This window comes from Nuphar pumila, chromosome 10, assembly GCF_984573655.1.
Source record: "Nuphar pumila chromosome 10, dmNupPumi1.hap1.1, whole genome shotgun sequence".
In the NCBI taxonomy this organism is placed as follows: domain Eukaryota; kingdom Viridiplantae; phylum Streptophyta; class Magnoliopsida; order Nymphaeales; family Nymphaeaceae; genus Nuphar; species Nuphar pumila.
The window spans coordinates 75,384,747-75,405,045 of NC_143258.1; the positions used below are offsets into that span (position 1 = coordinate 75,384,747).

General features: G+C 35.7%; 1 protein-coding gene across 1 annotated transcript; it reads right to left on the bottom strand.

Annotated features, from left to right (window-relative positions):
• Positions 1 to 1,362: 1,362 nt before the first annotated feature.
• Positions 1,363 to 18,704, bottom strand: LOC149826847 (Cyclophilin-like peptidyl-prolyl cis-trans isomerase family protein). Its single transcript, XM_090018989.1, has 7 exons — positions 18,500 to 18,704; positions 7,043 to 7,066; positions 6,154 to 6,241; positions 5,638 to 5,730; positions 3,076 to 3,108; positions 1,848 to 1,904; positions 1,363 to 1,753 (listed from the first exon to the last, which is right to left on the bottom strand). Exons 1-7 carry the CDS (start codon positions 18,670 to 18,672, stop codon positions 1,643 to 1,645), a joined length of 579 nt encoding a protein of 192 aa, XP_089875115.1. The 5' UTR covers positions 18,673 to 18,704; the 3' UTR covers positions 1,363 to 1,642.
• Positions 18,705 to 20,299: the final 1,595 nt, after the last annotated feature.

Below are 20,299 nucleotides of genomic sequence, written 5' to 3' on the forward strand. Positions count from 1 at the left end.
TACGAAAAAACATATTAGGCCTCATTTATCGTTCTGCCCTTTAGGTTTTAAGTGTTATACGATAGATCTGAACCGTTAGATGTGTTTAGCATGATCAATTTAGTGGGAATCAGCTCTTGGATCATGTTTTTTCGATCAAAAATATGTTTTTATGAGCCGGAAAAAGCTGGTTCTTTCATAGCCATTGATTTTGAATCATCGAAAAACCTGTATACGGGTAAGATTCCGGCAATCCAAAAGCTTGTTCCCACTAAACAAAATCTATAGATCACATGTACGGTATTAGACATGAGAAAAAATAATTAAAACTATGGTTTTTGAAGGGGCCTAACGAAAAAAGAGGCCTAAGAAACACATAAAACACACACACACACACACACACATATATATATATATATATGAAAAATATGTGCGGCAGTTACAAATGTTTTTTTTCTTTTCCTTTTCCTTGGTTGTTTTTCATGAAACCAACCTTACACTTGTTTTCAACTTGCACCATAGAGTTTATACCAAAAAAACTTTTGTAACAATTTTCCATGTATACAATGAAGCCTGAAATGGATCATACCCGATTAGACATGGAGCCCGACTGACAGAGACCTCACAACGAGTTGAATCCAAAATTGTTTGGTAGGGACTCAAAATTCACGGCTTTCAATCATCACAAACCCCACTTAGTAGAACCATCTTTTTCCTTTTTTCAGCTTTTCATAAAGGAAGTGCAGGGAGTGACCTCTTGGTCGAGATTACACGTGTAAAAACCAGTGAGCCGTGGGCTAAGGTAGAGACAACTCCCACTGATCCAGGCAATCCAGCTATCAAATTGGACTAGGTCTGGTAAATGAGCTCATTCTTCTGGCGAGCCAAGCTGAGTTCAAGCTCACAATGAACCTGAGTTAAACGAGCCAAGTTCGAGCTGACTTGCTTATAGAAAAAATGCATTGGTTTAGAGCTGGAAGAAATAGGATTAAAAATGTACATGTGAAATATATTTTTTACTACTTAACTTGCTCATACTAGCCAAGCTGAGCCAATTGCCAAGCGTTCATATTCAGCTTACCGAGCCTACTTTACGAATTCGACCCATGGCCAATTGTCCATTATACCGAGGCCCTGGGTGAAGAGGAACATAAACTTCCAACGGTTAAGACACCCAATATTTTCAAATACAGGACTGCATCACTGCAAATAACAGTGGTCCAACTCCGAGAGAGCCTGTCATGCTCTGTCCATCAAGGGTGTGTCATATTCTTACCTCTTTCAAAAGAAAACACTCAACACTAAAGATAAAGCAATCAGAGGACATTTTTGTCTTACTGGAAACAGTTGGAAAGTACTGCACCATCCTTGAAGTCACCCAACTTTAGAAAGGATAAAAAGCAGGCAATCCATTACTTTCAAATTTTCAAATGTGCTTCCAAGATGATGAAAGATACCCTTCAACAAGGCAATTCATAGTTCTCATCCAAGGTTTTTTTTTTTTCCGTTTCTTTACCTTTTCTGTGGAAGCACGTTGCTTCTCCAAGAAAGTTTTTTGGGACAGTGCTTTAATGGGTAATAGGTAAATGACTACATCCAAAGGAGTTATACATTGACTTCAGGCTAGATTGAATCCAAGTACACTGTCACACCATGCCAAGATTTACATCTCACCACACTCCGCTATGACACAGGCAAGCTTTGGTCGGTTGTTGGGACCTGTTGAGACGTTCTCAATCTTCCTGACAACCAATAAACCTTCCCCAAGCACTCTCTGCATGAGGCACAGATTAATAAAATTTGGTATGCAGGCAAACGATACCATGTGCAACCAGGCAAAAGTTCAGAGAGAGAGAAAAAGAAAGTACCCCGAAAACGACATGCTTGTTATCTAGCCAGTCACATTTAGCGCATGTTATGAAAAACTGCACGAGACAAAACAAGGTTTATTAAGCTTACCCCCAAAAGCAACATGCTCAACCAATCACATATAAAATACAGTAACAGGTGAAAGAGTAGTAGTTAAGGTTCAAGCAAAATAACCATGATATACTTGTGGAGTTAACTTTAAACCCAACAAGAATTATATGAAGAAAAGCACCACACCCTTTAAAACTTTATTGCAATGCATCATATCTAGGATTAAAGAGAATAAACAAGTTAACTTGAGAAACACCTCATGAGACAAGAAGTACTTGCTAAATAAAAGCTAAAAAGTAAACAAATAAATGACATTTATTTTTATGAGGCAAAAAAACAATGGCATTTATTTATTTAGTTGACACTTATTTAGCTTGAAATAAAAGCTACTACATGTTTGTAAAACAGGAAATATAAAATGACAAAACAATTTCATTTAGTTCAAATGGGACAGGATTATCACAATTTTGAAGATGCTTATGATTCTCAAAGTACACATGAGCAGAGTTCCTTGATTTTTATAAGACATTGGGAAACAAGACGCTATGTGGTTTCAAAACAAATCCAGAATGGAATTTCAAGAGGGTACTCTCAAGTCTATGCTGAACAATGTGTGCTTAGTGCATAGAATGTCAAATGAAGCAAACGTGATGGTTCAAGTGATTCTTGAAAAAGCACACATTCTGCAATTTCAGAAGCAATTCTTGCATGCATTATTAATCCAATAGCAAACAAAACAGCTGAAAGAACTGGACCCACTTAATGTACCCAGGCCCAAATTGAGGCTTGGGATGTTTTACCCAATTCATATTTGTCTGGATTCAAGCAGCCTGACAAAATTAAGCAATTATTCAAGAGGGAAATCTTCTTGCCAAGGGAGGCTCAGCACAGAAATTAAATGAAAGAAGCTTTTGTTTCAAATAACAAAAACATGAGAAGAAATGCATGATGGTGATACAAAACAAATATTAAATAAATTTTGTCTTGCAAATTGGGTTTTTTTGTATGTTTCTGGTGTTAATTTTCTATCTGCAAAGATTGCCGAGTACTTGGAGATCTTTTATTTTCTAAGTCATAGCCATTAAATTGCATGTCAAAGGTCTACATCCAAATACCAAGAATAATCCAAATTTAAACTTTAGACTCTGAAGCAAACTCTCGTAATTAAAAGAGTACCTGACATCCATTTGTGTTAGGTCCACTGTTTGCCTGAGGGAGAAAAAAAAAGAGACCTTAATCTTTGCATGCAAATACAGGCAAAACACACAAAAACATGATTGTTTTGCTGAGAACGTGCATGTTGCATATCAACATCTTCAAAATAAATAATGCAGCACACAATGTACAGGAGGAAGAAAAAACATCTAATGAAAATAAATGCATTATTATGTTCAATGTAAGATAAAAGCATGAATTCTGGTCAGGATAATATAGCCAAATACATCATTATTTTCACCAGAAAAAAACATGGCAAAAGAAAAACAGTTTATCAGCATAAGCCGCACAAGTAATTTTAGAACAAGAAATCCAGCTATGGTTTGTTCTCTGTCGTTATATCATGTTTTTATATGACCATCATGAGGATGCTAATTCGCCTCTTTGATCACTATAATTATCATAGTGCTATTTAAGAGCATGGATCCAACGCAACTCTTTCTCCAGACGCATCTTTATCCTACATTCATCACTTTCTCAACCTCTTAGATCTTTAGTTTCATTACTGTTGATAAACAACAATGTTCTTTCTGGTCTTTCTGCCTTTTACCACAAGCACTATAAGCAATTGCATAGAGGATACACTTTTCCTTTATTGAAAAGGTATTCTAATAGTCAGTTACCTTTTTTCAAAAAAATAGTTAGTGACCAGCATGTAAAATATTGACCAATCAATGGTTGAATCAAAATGACAGATTTCAAGATGTGGTTAAGCAGAAAGGTTGCTTTATCCAGTTTCTAACAAATAATGATTGTGTACTCTGTGTTTTTTTATCAGGAAATTCACTGATAAAGCTAGACCAATTTATTTTGAATCTGTAGACTTATTCCAACAGGTTGACACGATCACTAATGTACATGGATGGATTTGTGGAAAAAGGGAAACCAATGAAAAAGACACTAATGGCATTACATTGCTAAGCCACAGAGATACATAAAAAGATGGTAAACATTCAAATATGACACATAAACACTGTAAAATGAAAAGTATTTAGTGTTACGACAATGAAGCCGTACACGATACTTCAAGTACAAGGTTTTGATGATGAACAAGTGAATCAACTGCATTTTAGCTAAGACAATGAAGAAGACAAAAATTGAAGAATTCGATGAAGAATCTATGAAGACTAGTGTGCAAATGTAAAATTCATTAAATGTCTTAGATTCTTGTAAGAGCCTTACTTAGAGTACATATTTCGATTGCATTTCACGTAAAAAGTCTTTAAAAACACTTTTCTAAAAGAACCCTTCATGAAAATCATTTTAGAAAACTCTTAAATTAATTTTTCATGTTTATTAGTCGACCAATAAACTCACCAGTCGACAAACTTTTTTGCGTCAAATTTTCAAAGTAAAAACATCAAATTTTTGAATTAGTCGACTGAAGGTTTTATCAGTCAACCGAACAGAATGTCTGTTTTCTGGAAACTTTAGCAGCAGTCGACTGAAGGTTTTATTAGTCCACCGGACAGAACGTGTGTTTTCAGAAAAATTTAGCAGCAGTCGACTGAAAGATTTTTCAGTCTACTGATGATATTATCAGTCGACTAACTTTTTCTTTAGTCGACTAAGTTTCAAAACTTCAGATTTTCAAACGGCTACGATAAACACATTAGTCGACCGACGATAACTGTCAGTCTGCTAATATTTGATTTCAGTCGACTAACTACTGTTCCAGTCGACTAATTTTGTTGTTTTTCATGAAACTTTTAAAAGGCGTGTCTTTTCATTTTTCAAATGTTTTGATCGTTCAAAATGAACTATTTTGACACTCTTTCATATCCTCAATGTATGAAATCTTTCAACTATAAATATGAGTGTATTCCACACCCAAAAACATCGAATCATATCGAATTACAAAGATAAAATTCTTTGCTTTTCACTCATATTCATTCAAGTATTTGTTTTCTCACTCACTTGATATTTTCGCTCCAGTTTTTCACTCAAATTCTTTTGTAGAGACAGTGAATTCGTGAGTTGAGTATTTCAACAACCTCAAAAGCCAATTGCATTCCATTTACATTCATAAGAAAGACTCGTAAGTTGATTGTAAGTTGATTATTTTATTTTTCTATAAAAGGAAATGACTCGTTGGTTTAAAGGAATTGTTTGCTTTCAGTATGATTGTTACTGAAAGTGGGACCGGATTTGATCGGTATGTTCTTATGGTTACAGAAGGTTGATAGTGAAAATCTCAAGCGGGTTTTGCTTGGGGACTGGATGTAGGTTTGAAAGACCGAACCATGATAAACTATTGTGTTCTTTGTGTGATTGCTTTGCGAATCTCAAAATCCTTCAAAATTTCAAATACGATATTTAAAAGCACTATTCACCCCCCCCCTCTAGTGCTCGTTGCCTCGATCTTATAGCACTTTCATTTAGGGCCTCAGAAGGCACATTCAACATACATTTGTCTTGGCTTTACATTGCATGCATAATTTGCCATAAAATATATACAAATTTAAGGGTTAATAGCGCTCAATAAAATATGGCTGAATAATAAGATATATAACATTCACATACCATTGATAAAAGACCAGGACCTGTATGCTTCGCGACAAAGTTTTCATCATCAAATTTGCTTCCATAGATGGATACACATCCACTACCATCACCCTAGAAAGCACAAACATTGGAATGAGAATGAATCATAACAGCTTAAAAAGGAGCACAGTGTAAAATAGTTATTATAAAAACAGTTCAAAACCAATGAATGGTAAGCTAACACTTGCATCAAATAAGCTTCTACAAAATAATGCATGCTTTTAAGAAAAAAACTATGGAAATAAAACACTTCCTGCTAAAATGCTTGGATTGAACCATGCGATTGTAATACTCAAGACAATTTGCAGTTTTGCACCATTATGACAAACTCAAATGTCAAAGTTAGATTTCACAATTGCGATGTATGAGCATGCCAAAAGAGCATCAAAATTTTGGGCCAGAAGAAAATGCAGTTTGTGAGAAAGATCATGGCCAAGAAAGAACACTTATAAAACTAAATAAATGGTAAATTCAAATATAAGGACAAGCACTGACCTTCACGAAATCTCCTGCTTGAATCATAAATTCCTTAATAACCCTATGAAACTGGCAACCCTTATAACCTACTGGAATTCCTGCCTTCCTGTAAGGTAAGACAAAACAGAAAAATAGATGTGTAGCGATAGCCCATGATTAAAGAGAAACAATATTCAGAATGCATTTCCTAGCATATGTGAGCTAAATTAAGTACATAAAAGTTTTGCAGTTAATTTTAAGTAGTAAAACATAATGGGTAAAAAACACTGTGCAACCTCAAATAACAAATCATGCATGTTTTCTGTCTTTAATAAGGACAACAGCTATAGCATTACAGATGCCTGGTGGTCTTTTACATTCCTAAGGTTAATCTCTAGTTAGTCAAAAAAAGATCAGGATATGTATGTTTAATGAAATCTAGACAACTGTTCCTATTACAATAGGTCTTCAGATAACATATCCTTTTAGCTAGTTGTTTGCATGTCTAGAACATGATTATTGTCAAATGATAACAGCGTGCAAGTACATTGCCAGTCATTTTATGTCTTCCTATTCAATAGAGAAACCGACTTTAAGACACAGGAAGCGCTGAAAGTCTAGTTTTCTTGTCATCAACATTCTGACTAATTCTAGACAAAATAGAGCACTTGATGGAGGGCATCCAAATTCTGAGATGATTCAAACAGTATCATTTGCACAAGTTGCAAAGCCCTGCCAAATCTGGAACTCAACCCATATAGAGCTGGATTGAGATGCCTGAGTTGCCTTGACAAGATAAAAAATCTTGATCATGGATCTCTACAAATGTTAATGCGTTATACGAGCGCATTATTTTAGAAGGAACTACTCTCCATGAAACTATTGTACACTTACAGCTTGCAGCCAAAAAGAAAAGTCTGCTACTGACCTGTATTCACCAGTGCAGAAGTGCCTGTCACATCACAGAAATAAGGCTTTAGACATGTACATATTGAGGTTATGAAATACAAAAAATAATAAGATATTCTAAAATTATCCTTATATATGATAACATAATATAACTGGAGGAGATAAGTTTCTTACACAAAACCAGAAGAAGAACTACTACTACTACACTATTCTACGAGCATCATTCTATACGGAGTGCTATTGTTGGAGTTCCCGTCGACAAGTATTCAACACAATAAATGTTTCTTTTTCTTGAACATATTTGTGTGTGTGTGCATGTGTTCACATGTATTTATGTATTTTGGAATCTATCTTATTGAATAACATCAAGTGCCTTTCATCAATATCGTCTCCTTCCAATTACTGTACCCTCTGGTCATGATCAACGAATATAAGTTACTTTATGCATCTTTGGGCCAATTCACCTTTCATTTTCTTTTTTAAACTGTTGTCTCCAATTTTCAGAGTCTATATATGTTAATTTCTGCTATTAGCATCAATCTTAACCCACAAAATCCTTAAAAACTCAGAAAACCTTGAGAATCTAGGGCCAACCTTTGATTTTCATTTTGAGTTGCATTTCAGCAGATCTTTATCTTCCTTTGAGAAAATGAGAACCCAAGATTTTGTAGTCACTGTATGGTCTTTATCTGCATCTGATCTTTCTCAATCCTATGTCACTGATGATATGGTTTCTTTTCAATTTTTTATTGATGTCTCCTCAATCCATACCAGTTCAATGTAATATTGATGCAAGAGTGGAGCAGAAGACCCAGGTCCATAAAGGATCCGCTTGGATCCATTTTAGATTTTAGGTGTTTTTTTGGGATCTTTGTGCTTAAATATTGGATCATTATGTCTGATCCATATTGTTAGGATAAGTTTTATCTTTTTTGGAACTTATCTGAATAGGTTAATTAATTTGATTTAATTAGAAAACTCTCATCTATAAAAAGACAAGAGATTTAGGAGGTTATTCAGTTTTTAGGAAGAGATAAATCCCAGTTAATTTTCAGTTATTTTAATTTCATGTTATTTTTTCTTTTTCCAGCTTTTCTTAGATATATGGTAGAGATACTTGTAGTTTGGTAGCTTTCTTCGTAAATCCAGCAACATATTTACATTAGTTGGTAACAAAGTAAGGATTTTTTCTTTGATTCATTTGAGGCATGATCTAGTTCGACCCTCCAAGCATTCAACTCAGGGAGGAGATCGTTAAAATGATATTATTTACAACAATCCAATAGATTTTCCAAGTCGGCATTACCTAGTTTCATTGTCAGGCCAGTTCTCTGGCAATACTTCATGGTCGTGCACACGATTGGTTCAACAATCTGAGTCGACCACCAACCTTCACTACAGCATGATGCCACCATCGCTTGGGCTATGTCCGGCGACCATTCGCTGAATAAGTCCAGCAGTCGGGACCCCTTCCCACCCCTATCCAAGAGAGCCCGAGGCCACTCGGAAGCTGAGAGGTGACCGTGTTGGTCATACATGACCGTGAATGACCATATTCACGCATGGGTTCATGCATTGAGGAGAGAGGTGGGCCTACTCTCTCTCCAACGCATGAACTGCCCAGTAGTGGGGCCTATACAAATGAGGCACATTCAAATGTGCTTCTTTTGGATAGACATGGAGTGGGTCAATTATCGATTTTCTTTCTTTAGAGGGAAAATCGATAAATCTCCTATTTTGATGGGTAACGGCTACCCAGGGGTGCGATAATACCAACAACTCTTCTTTATTAAAGGAGAGGTTCTCACTCAAGCAAATCAATCCCCCCCAAAAAAACACAAGTGAGATATCCCCCCTAATGAAGGCCTTTTACAAATTTTTACCTCTATGCTCCTTTCTCGGTCTTCATCTGTGCATATGTGGTTCGTCGATCCCTACTGTGGTATCAGAGCCCAAGTTCCTGTTGTGTGCAGTTCCCAAGTTCCTGTTGTGTGCAGTTCTGCCCCCAACTCGCTTTTCGAAGTTGCCCGATCACCAAAAATAGACACAAGGAAATAGCGATCACGGTTAGTACATTTTTTTTGTGTAGGGGTTGTCAAAACCGGAGGGGCCTAACCGCGTCTGAACCGGTGACCCCTTATCCCCTGTCACTGGATTTCCAACAACAGTCGGTGGAAATCCGACAACCGGAGAATAGAATAAAAAAATAATATATACATAAAACATAGAAAGGAATAAGGGCATCATTTTTTTTTAGATTAAGGGGTCATTTTTTGTTAAAATATGTGTACCCGTACACACATATGTGTATATATATATATATGTATATATATATGTGTGTGTGTGTGTGTAATACCCGATAGGGGTATTTCTATCATTTTGTATTAGCTACATAGTTGTTTTTAGAAAACAACTATTTATTTGCTTTTAGAATTAATTTATATATTTTTTTATTTCACGCAAGTGGGAGCCCCACATAGATTCGTTGGGGCCTCCAACGGTCACATATGTGACCGTTGGGAGCTCCCAACATCTCTATGGGGAGCCCCTTTTGGCCTCTCATTTTCCTCTCTTCTTTGTGCATAAATAGGGGTTGCTCCCCTTGTATTCTCCATGGCCTTTTCGGCCCTCATTCAATAAAGTTTATGTAACTTATGTCTCTTCGTAGGCTTCTTGTGGTGTCCCTTAGTGAACCATTGTGTTATTCCCCATTATGGGGTTGTGTTTGTCCAATGTTGGACCTTATGAATGCATTATGCATTCTTGTAATTCATTTTCGCATACTTTCTAACATGGTATCAGAGCAAGGTTGTGACCGAGTTGCTCTTTGGTGCATCGGAAAGCGTGTTATTCAAGAAATATTAAGAAAAATGGTGAAGTTTTCTTATTCTCTCTCTTTTCTTTCTTAAAGTTATTTGGTATGTATTCTTTTTTGTTTCATATCATGCATTATAAAGAAATATCTACTTCCTTAATAATCTATATGTATGTATTTTTTGTTTTTTTTGTACTTGTGTTCTTCGGTTCTTTATTGAGTCTTTGCTTTTGTGTATATCACATTTTTAAAATCTCTTAAAAGATAATTAGTTAAATCGGTGAACTTGTTTGTCATTGCTTAAAACTTCCTTTAATAGGGTCGTTAATCGTGCTTATCTTTCAAGCATAAGTTGATGTCAATCTTGAACTCGTGTGTATGATTTTAGGAGTCTTTGTGATCTTATTCTTCTTTTTCACATCCTACATATGATTTAAAAGCTTTGTATTGATGGACATCTTTGACTCCTTGAATTTAAATTTTTATCAAATAACTTCGGTACTTTGAAGTTATCTCTTGCATGTTTGCTTAAAAGCATGAATTATATATGTGTGGGAAGTTTTTTTAAAGAAAAATTGAGTTGAGATTGAAATTCTTTAACATATAAAAGCTTGTGATAATTCACATTCTTTTCTACACACTTGCTATCATATATTATGAGTAGTGATGTTTATTCGAGATTTCTCATGTAGTGATATTTTTTAAGAATCTCAAAAATGATTTCAAATCATGTGTCTTAGTGCATTTTTTTTAAATTAGAGATTCCTCATGTAGTGATGTATGAATACCTCTAGTAACTCTTGAAGTATGGTTTTTCTTCCATTTGGAGTTAAGTTTCTTCTTCTTTGCTTTACATACTTGTTTTTTAGTGTAGTGTGGTTCTTATTGGTGAATACTATGTGTGAGACTTCCACAGTTCTTGTAAGAAGAGTGTTTGTTCTTGTGAAAATCCTTCAAAGTTTCGGTCTTAAAAGGATTATTCTTTTGGGAAGTTTTGTTGTGGGCATTTGAAGGTCTAATTGTAGAAGTCCAGTTCTTTCTACAAGTTTGGTCCTTTAGTTTTTGATTTTCTACAAATATTGCAAGTTTTATTAACTTGTTCTTTTTGTGAATTTTTTCGCATGAGTTTTTCCAAATTTTACCGCATCTATTAAATAATGCCCATATTAAACTAAATTTGTTATATTGTCATTCGACATCTTATATTACATAAAAATTGCATCTATTATCATTTAGTGTGCATATAATTACACTTTATATCTATCATGGTTAAAGCTTGTGGGATTATAGCCCAAGCTCTGTTAGTGTAACTTATGACCTTTGGGTTCGCATTTACGAGTTTGTATTGTGCTCTTTGTGCACAAGTGTTCTTTTTGTGCATGTGTGCTCACATTTGTTTCCAAGAATATTGTAATATTGTTCTTGGTATCTTATTGAAGATACTTTTACATGAGTAGTTAAGGTTTTATTTGACTCTTGGGTTATTCCAAATCAATTCTTGCACATGATGTTGCTTAATATTTCATGTTGTATTTGTTGTATAATAAACCTTTTTGGTATAAATAACTTCTTTGAGGAATTGATCATGATAAAACATAATTCGTGTTTATGCATAATCGTTGTTATAAAGCATATTGTTGTGATTGATTATATTGGACCTTTGATTTGATTTTTTCAAATCAACCCTCTTTATAAAATCACCTATTTGGAAATTGATTGCCTTTTTATGGCATTTATATTTATCCATCACAGGTTAGTTATTTAATGCATCATTTATATGGCCTTGTTATTGTGATATTAGAGATATTTGTTGAGGTGAGTTATGTGCACCTTGTGTTATGTCATTTTAGATTGTCAATTTGTAGTTTGACTCTAAAATGACTTGTTATGTGATCTCTAATTATGAGTGCGACACTCGTTTACTTTTTGGCCATTGATTTTATGGATGCTCTTTATTATGTGTACCTGTGATGAATGTATGAAGTTTGAAACCTTAAATGTTTTAAGGTAAATTAATGTTTTATTTGTTAAATGTTTGTCATTACAAGTCTTATTGTCTCAAAAGTCTTCTCCTTTTTATACCTCTTATCTAAGTGTCATCATATGTAGACAAGACATATTATTACACCTTTGTGTGTTGGTAGCCCTTTGTTGGCTTTGTTCTCTTGGTCTAGTAGCTGAACACACTTGTCTTGAGTGTTATTATATGTAGACAAAGTACGTTGATTCACACCATGGTGTGTGATTTTAGTCCATGTTGGCATTTGTGTCCTTGTTCTAGTCGCTGAGATGTATGCCCATGGTGGGCTTCTTTCACTCATTTCAAGTACCATTTTATGTAGATAAGAGATGTATTTGTTTTAGCCCATGGTTGGCTTGATACTTTTGTTCTAGTAGCTGAACATACTTGATTTTGAGTGAATTTTTACGTAGACAAGAGATGCTTTTGGTCCATGTTGACGTGTATTCTCTTGTTCTTGTCGTTGATGCACTCATTTTAAGTATTATTACATGTAGACAAGAGGTATTTTTACACACCTTTGTGTGTGTCTTTGGCCTTTAATGACATTATATTTATGTTCTTGATCTAGTAGCTTATACACTTGATTTGTGGGTTTTGGAGGACTAATGAGGCAGTTGCTTGTAGTAGATGAACTATTGTTGAAATTTATGAAATTTCATTTATATTTTGAATCATATCTTTGATATGCATATTTTAAAATCAAATTGAGATTTTGGCATATTAAGTGCTTATGGTTTTTCGGCCACTTTTGTATTTGATATGCAAAATGAGTTTTTTGTCATTTGAGTGAGATTTTCTTAAATATGTAAGGTTCTCTACTCAAATAACATTCATTCTTGAATCTTGGGTGGATGTTTTTAATAAACTTAGTCAAATCATGTTTTTTATATGACATTTGTTTGACATAGATCTTCTTCTTCCTAAAAATGTAAAAAACGCTATTGTTGATCTATACATGTTAAATATGCTTTTATAAAGCCTCTCTCATTGAAGTTCATATTCGTCATGCCTTTGGGCATTTGTATTCGTGTTCTTTTGTGCACACACTTCTTACTTCCAAGTATTGACAAATTTCTTTGAGTACTTATTGGGCCTTTGTGCAAAACGATTTGTGGAAGTTGGTGCACTTCATATGCATTGTCTCTTTGAAGACATTATACATTGTTTTTCTTAAAGACTTTTTCACATAGTATTGAAATGATTAAGTAGTTTTTTAATTATCCTATTATGATCTGCCATTTAGATATCCTTTTTTTTTGGGATTTGTTTGAAATGTCTCTTAATAGACATATTTCATCTTAGTAAATCATGATTTACTATCATCCTTAAGGAATGTTGCCTCTTATCTAATGATTTGAAAAGTTGTTACTATCTTGTTTAAAAACACTCTTGTTTTTCAATATATTATTGTTGCAATTCTTGGGTTAGAATATTTTATTTTTCTTGTATACTTTGAGTCTTCTCTTGGTTTGTTCTTTCTCTATAGGATCGTTAAGATGTGATGCCTTAGATACATCATGGATTCGATCTATGGAGGAACTATGGGGATGATCGCCAATAAAGACATTTTTTGAAGACTTACATTTGAAAGCATTTGTTGAGATGTCATAAAGATGGAGATTTCCCTTGAAGACTTTTGAAGAATTGGACTTCTTTTCAAGACTCTTTTTGTATTTCCAAACTTTTGGGTTTTTTTCCCCCGCAAAGTTTGAGGGGGGGTGTTAAAATATGTGTACTCGTACACACATATGTATATATATATATATATATATATATATATATATATATATATACATACATATGTGTGCAATACCCGATAGGGGTATTTCTATCATTTTGTATTAGCTACATAGCTGTTTTTAGAAAACAATTATTTATTTGTTTTTAGAATTAGTTTATATTTTTTATTTTTTGTTTTTATTTCACGCAAGTGGGGGGCCCACATAGATTCGTTGGGGCCTCCAACGGTCACAAATGTGACCGTTGGGGGCTCCCTACGTCTCTATGGGGAGCCCCTTTTGGCCACTCCTTTTCCTCTCTTCTTTGTGCATAAATAGGGGTTGCTCCCCTTGTATTCTCCATGGCTTTTTCGGCCCTCATTCAATAAAGTTTATGTAACTTATGCCTCTTCGTAGGCTTTTTGTGGTGTCCCTTAGTGGACTATTGTGTTATTCCCTATTATGGGGTTGTGTTTGTCCAATGTTGGACCTTATGAATGCATTATGCATTCTTGTAATTCATTTACGTATACTTTCTAATATTTTTTTTCATAAGACAGTAACTGGTAGGTCGTCGGATTCTAACAACCTCAGTCTCTGAATCTAAACAAAAAAAATGAAGAGGGAGGAAGCAAAACCCTCTCTGTGAAGGAAAAAGAAGACCCTGAATCGGATCTGTCCATAATTAAAAAAAAGGAAATTTTTTTGTTGAAACCCTTCTGGATTTTTTTTCTTAGAGGGAGGAGTACCCGAAACCCCATCTATTCATTTTTCCAAGCAAGGGAAAACCCCTCTTTCAATTTGGGGTTCCATTTAAAAAAAAACACAGACCCCGAATCAGGGTTTGCGTCCAGCCACAAGGAGGTCACCAGTTTTCGGTGACCTCTAAAACAAAAAAAATATATTAAGGAACATTTTTTTGCTGTCAGTGGGAGAAACAAAAAAATAATAAAAACCCTTCATCAATTTTTTTTTTGAAGAGGCACACCCAAATCACGGTCTGCATCTACCTTCAAGCAGCCGCCGGATTCCATTGACCTTGGTCACCGGGATCAGACGATCGATTCTTATAAAAAAAAACAAAATAAAAAAGAGGAGGAAGAAGATCACCTATATTGTTTTTTTCTTCCTCTGTCGACGGTGCAACCCCCTTCTCCGACGGAAATCACCGCACCGATGTCTGTTAGTGGCAGACAACCTCCTTCCTGCCTCCCTTCAACAGAATAATCACCGGACCCACAGGGGAAGGCGGTGGAATCGGCGAAAAATGAGGCGGGAGGAAGAGACAATTGGAAAAATCACTGGACCCATAGGGAATGGCGGTGGAATCGGTGGAGGTTGCGACGAAAGAGAGAGGAAACACATATTGCTTTAAGATTAGGGTTTTGAAAGTCGATTTTTTGGTTTTATACCCTCTTATGATTTGAATTACTTTTATGCCCCTGTTCTTCCTAATTTGTCCATTCTCGGTTAAAGTTAATTAATGATATTTCTTTTTTTAAGTTAAAATAGTTCATCAATTTTTTTACATAACTAGCCTTTGTTTTTTGGTAAATTCCTATTACATACTAATATCACAGAATTACATGTGTACCCCTATTTTTTTTTTGTTAATTACCTTCGTGTCTTCTGTTTTATAAAACAGGGGCCCCATTTTATGGTAAATTTCAGAAAGAGACTTGTACACAAAATAATACCTAAGGCAGTCTTTTAATTTTCTCAAAATTACAGAAAGACTCATGAACTTTTTTTATTAACTCATAAAGTTTTGTTTATTACCTTAAGGGTTCTATTGTTTTCATTTTTATAGAACCACCTCTAACTTTTTTGAATTTACAGAAAAGTGTAGAGTTTGCAGTTTACCTCATAAAGCCTTTTTTTAATTGAAATAAGTTGGAAATTGAGTGTCTGCCACATTTTACTTTTATTTGCATGACAAATATGTGTAATATCATGAATTTACAGATTGTTAACATGATATTTTGTGAGTTCATGGCTAATGTTGTGATATTTATCTTCTTGTTGAATGTTGGACATATTTTTATCATATTTTGTCAACATAAAATATTTAAAACCGGAAAAATGTCTAGTAGAGTTTGTGTTACTGAGTTAGCCAAAACTAATAAATTGAATTAAAACAATTTTTATATTTGAAAGAGGAGGATTCCTCTTGTTTTGACCTTAGAGGGCATCGAGAATGCCCTGATTACTGAAATGAGAGACCCTGATGACAAAGCTCGTGAAGCAGATAAAAATGTTTATCCTAAATACAAAAAGGATAACATGTTAGCCAAAACTATCATACTCACCTACATGAAAGATGATCTCAGTGGGGTCTTCGAAGATTACCTTACTGCATAGTCAATGTTTGAAGTTATTTCGAAAAAATATTATACTACCTCAGAAACTCACATTCAATTGCTCTTGGAGCAATATAATTTATGTAGGATGCAAGAAAATGACAATGTAGTTGACCACGTGAATAAAATGTTAGTAATGGCAAAAGGCTTGGCAATCGTTGGGAATGTAATTCCTGATCGTGTACAATTCACTATTCTGTAGAGTCTCCCATCTTCATGGAAGATTGTTCAAACTACTCTTAGATTGAACTCTAAAAACTTGATACTAGAAGAGCTGCCAGCTCAATTTAAAATTGAGATATACAGCAAGACAAGAAGAGAAAATTACATTTCGCTAAAGATACTCTAAACAATAGTCATAGTCCTTCCAAGCACCCACATTTCAAAAGAAAGTTTTTTAAAGGTAATGGCAAATTTGATAAAAAAAAGGTTCAACATTCCGCAAGCCACAGACAACCGCCTCCCAAGTGAAGTGTTTGAAGTATGGAAAACCTACACACTTTAAGAAAGATCGCTGGAGTCGAACGAACAACAATAATAACAGAAACAACCAAAATGACAAGCAAAAGGAGATGTGTGATATAATCTACGTGATATCGGAATGCTCATATGCAGACCAAACACTTTCTTGATGGTGGGTGGACTCAGGGGCGATACGACATATATCAATTTGATCTCTTTTTACTTTAGAGCCATCTCATAACCCACATGGTGGGCTCATAACCCACATGGTGGAACAAAATTGGAAAAAGGGCAAGTAGGATCTAGACTTGAGGGCAAGTCTTCTCCAATCCGGGGAAAATGATGCAGGAGCGGAGCAGAAGACCCAGATCCATAAAGGATCTGTTTGCATCCATTTTAGATTTTAGATTTTTTTTATCTTTGTGCTTAAATATTGGATCATTATGTCCGATCCATATTGTTAAGATAAGTTTTATCTTTTTTTAAAGTTATTTGAATAGGTTAATTAATTTGATTTAATTAGGAAACTCTCATATATAAAAATACGAGAGATCTAGGAGGTTATTCAGATTTTGAGAAGAGATAAATCCTAGTTAATTTTCAGTTATTTCAATTTCCTGCTTTTCCCAGTTTTTATTAGATATATGATAGAGATAACTATAGTTTAGTAGCTTTCTTCGTAAATTCGGCAACAGATTTACATTAAATATCCTTTGACATTTATGAGCATATCTAAGGCCAAGAAACTTTACCATAGAGTATGAATACCCTATCAATGTGTAATACATGTTTTTGTTCTGAAATCTGGATGAAAGCTCTAACAATAGTAAGAACCATCCACTAGAAAACTACCTAACAACACGCAGCTTAAAATCTCAGAAATTTCAGAAAAAGGTTAGTTTCTTCTTGATACAGAAACCAACTTAAAAGGATATATGATAACCCCAGTTAGCTTGTACAACTGAAACACCAATACACAATGAAAACATAACCCATTCCCAACACTAGAAACAATATAGATGCACAGCACAAGCTGTTAAAAGAACTTATGTGTCCCAATTTACAAAGTAATCCTGCAACAACAAACCAGAGACTATCCATGTTTCTCTCCATCATTTTCAAGCAAAAAAGAATTCTTATTAGCAGTAATGTTGGGTTTGGTCCATCCTTATGTGGGTGGCCCCGACTCTTGGATTTTTCTTTCATGGCCGATCAACTATAAAGAGCCATGCATGTGGAGGTATATTTTTTCGACCATTTTTCAGTAGTGGGTATCAGAGACTTTACTCCTGTATTCTTTGCATAGATTTCTCTACGCGTTTCGTAAGAATGCCTGAAAACTATAGAAAGTGAGAAAAACCTAAGCTTAGTCTACCGCCGGAGAGCAACGAATAAGCATTCTAGCATGCATGGAAAGACAATCCCGAAAGTTGGAAGCTTGAGAAGAAGTCACTGTAGTTCTTTTTTTTTTAAATGGTGGTTTTCTTCAGTGGTCTCATTCTTTTTCCCTCTTCAACTGAATAGGGTTCTCCATGTAAAATCAGGGCGTTTTGCATTCGTTTTGCTTTCTTTTATTACTCTTTGAATTCCATTGCATGATTTAGACTGTAAGCTTCTAGTGGTTGAGACGGTTGCATAAGCTTTGATGGTAATGGAGATCATGCACTTGTGCCATCAAAGTGTTTGCTGAATTTCCTAAGAAGGCATTCACATAGAAGGGGAAACTTTCCGAATATTTTGATTTGTGCCCAACAAGCAGTTGGCATAAAAGGATCATATGAAACAAGCTAGAATGGGCTAACGGGAAACCCAACCTCTACAAAGAAACATAAACACAAAAAACCGCGCCTAAGTTATTCCCATCAAGAACCATATGCACCAACATGATTTTCAGCCATGATTATAATGCAAGGGAAAATTTTCTTTGCTACACCGAAAGCACAACATGAAGAAAAACACATGAAACAAAAGTTCCAGCATCACCCGTTAATGGGGTGTCGCTAATTACTCAAGAATAAGCCTAATAACTATTGGTTGGTCGATAAATTTCTGGTTTCCTTATTAGACAGAGAGAGGGATGGAGGGAGAAGAGAGTAACCTGAAGTTCTCTGCCGTTTTGGGGGTGATATCTGCGAAGAGCTCCATTTTGATCCTTCCGGCGGGTATAGTACCGATTGTGACATCGAAGAAGACGATCGGATTCTTGGGGTTTGGGGGCCTCAGGTGCCATTCCACCGCCGCACCTGCCCCTCCCCCACCACCCATCGCCATTTTTCTTTCCTCTGGACCAGCAACGAGAGCACCTCCCTGGTGGTATTGAAGTCTTACTCTATTTCATAAAGGGGCAGGGGCGCAAACGGGTCGGACTGGATCTTTCTGGATCCGAAACCGATTCCGGATTCGGATCAGATCCGAGAATGCAAGGTTGAATCCGAATCCGAATCCGAATCCGAAATACGTGTGGTAATACGGGATCCAGAAAAATAAAACAAAATTACAAAAACAATCCATTTACATGTGAAAAATGCAATCGAGTTAGATTTTGATTGGGGTGAACTCTAGATCCAACTTAAAATACTGATTTGGATCTGACCTGAATCCAAAAAGTGATTGTCTTGAATGTAAATTCGGAATTTACTTAAACAATCTGTATCCAGGAACAACATGTCAGACTTGGATCGAAAACCATTATATCCAATACATTTTCTGCCTTTTATGGGTGGCAATGGGTGAGTGTTAATCCACCCGGTCCTGTAATCAGGGACTGAGCCTGTCTATTACTAATTTTAGCAAAATTCTATACAATAACTAACTAGGGATGGCAGTGGACCGGGGTGGAGGCAAGGTACAATGTTTTCACACTCTTCAACTCAAAATTTCGCCTTTCATCCTCCTGCGGGTTTTGATTTTAACCTCCATCCCCGCCTCCATGTCTTCTATCTCCGGTCCAAACGGGGCGAGGCAGGGCACTGTTTTTCCTCGGTTCACTGTCATCTCTAAAGGGTACTATACCCGCCTCCATCCCCGTCTCATGTCCTCTATCCCTAGTCCAAACGGAGCGAGGTAGGGTGGGGCCCATTTCCCCGATCCACTGCCATCCCTAACAATAACCCAACTTGGTAATTTGAAATTGATGCTGCATTTCTTGGCCTCATTAAATTATCAAGGAAAATTTCATGACAAAATTCTAATTTTGCTTGAATTAAATTTTTTTTTTTGGAAAATATTGGTAGATACAAGAATGTACAAATATTACCGATGGAAGCTCTGCTTGTCTTGCAGGAGCAGTTAGTGCATGTCACCTTGTGTTGTTGGGACTCTGCAATTTAGAATCCCAATGGTAATGGTATGTGATTGCATAACTGCCTCAACTATGGCTTCCAAACAGAGCCTAAAAGTGGACTGATTTATAGGATAGAGTCAAAATTGATTGATTTTGGACAAAGGATCGAATCAACCCATGATTTGAATCGACCCGGTTTTGACAACATTGATTGATATTTCGCAAAAGGTGGTTAAACAACAAAGATTATTAAAAAAAATAAAAATGGCACGAGAGATTTTAGCAATAGGCATTAAGAACAAAGTAAATCATCATCTCTTTAGCTTGCAACTCGCATGTAAACATTACTCTCTCTCTCTCTCTCTCTCTCTCTCTCTGGAAGGAAAGTATAAGCGCAGTGTCTTTCTCTGTCGCTGGTTGCGTCTAAGGAGTAAGTTCCCCGGTAAGCGTATACCCTGACCCGGAACGTGAATTAGAGGTGGTCCGGGTCAGGGTGGGCACCACCTGGGCCCGACCCAAGGGCCTCAGGGTTGCTGCCTGTGCCCTGCGTCTGGCAATCCGTCGTTCGACAGTTTATCCGGTACGGTGGCAGTGGCACGCTTTCTTCTTGTGTGT

What these genes read in the sequence shown, in the direction of transcription:
- LOC149826847 (XM_090018989.1), bottom strand. Translation starts at nt 18,672, where the DNA reads ATGGCGATGGGTGGTGGGGGAGGGGCAGGTGCGGCGGTGGAATGGCAC. An exon ending in AAGCAGGAGATTTCGTGAAG is followed by an intron (nt 5,731 to 6,153) that starts GTCAGTGCTTGT and finishes TGTGCTTTCTAG; the next exon opens with GGTGATGGTAGTGGATGTGT. An exon ending in CTAACACAAATGGATGTCAG is followed by an intron (nt 1,905 to 3,075) that starts GTACTCTTTTAA and finishes TGTCTCGTGCAG; the next exon opens with TTTTTCATAACATGCGCTAA.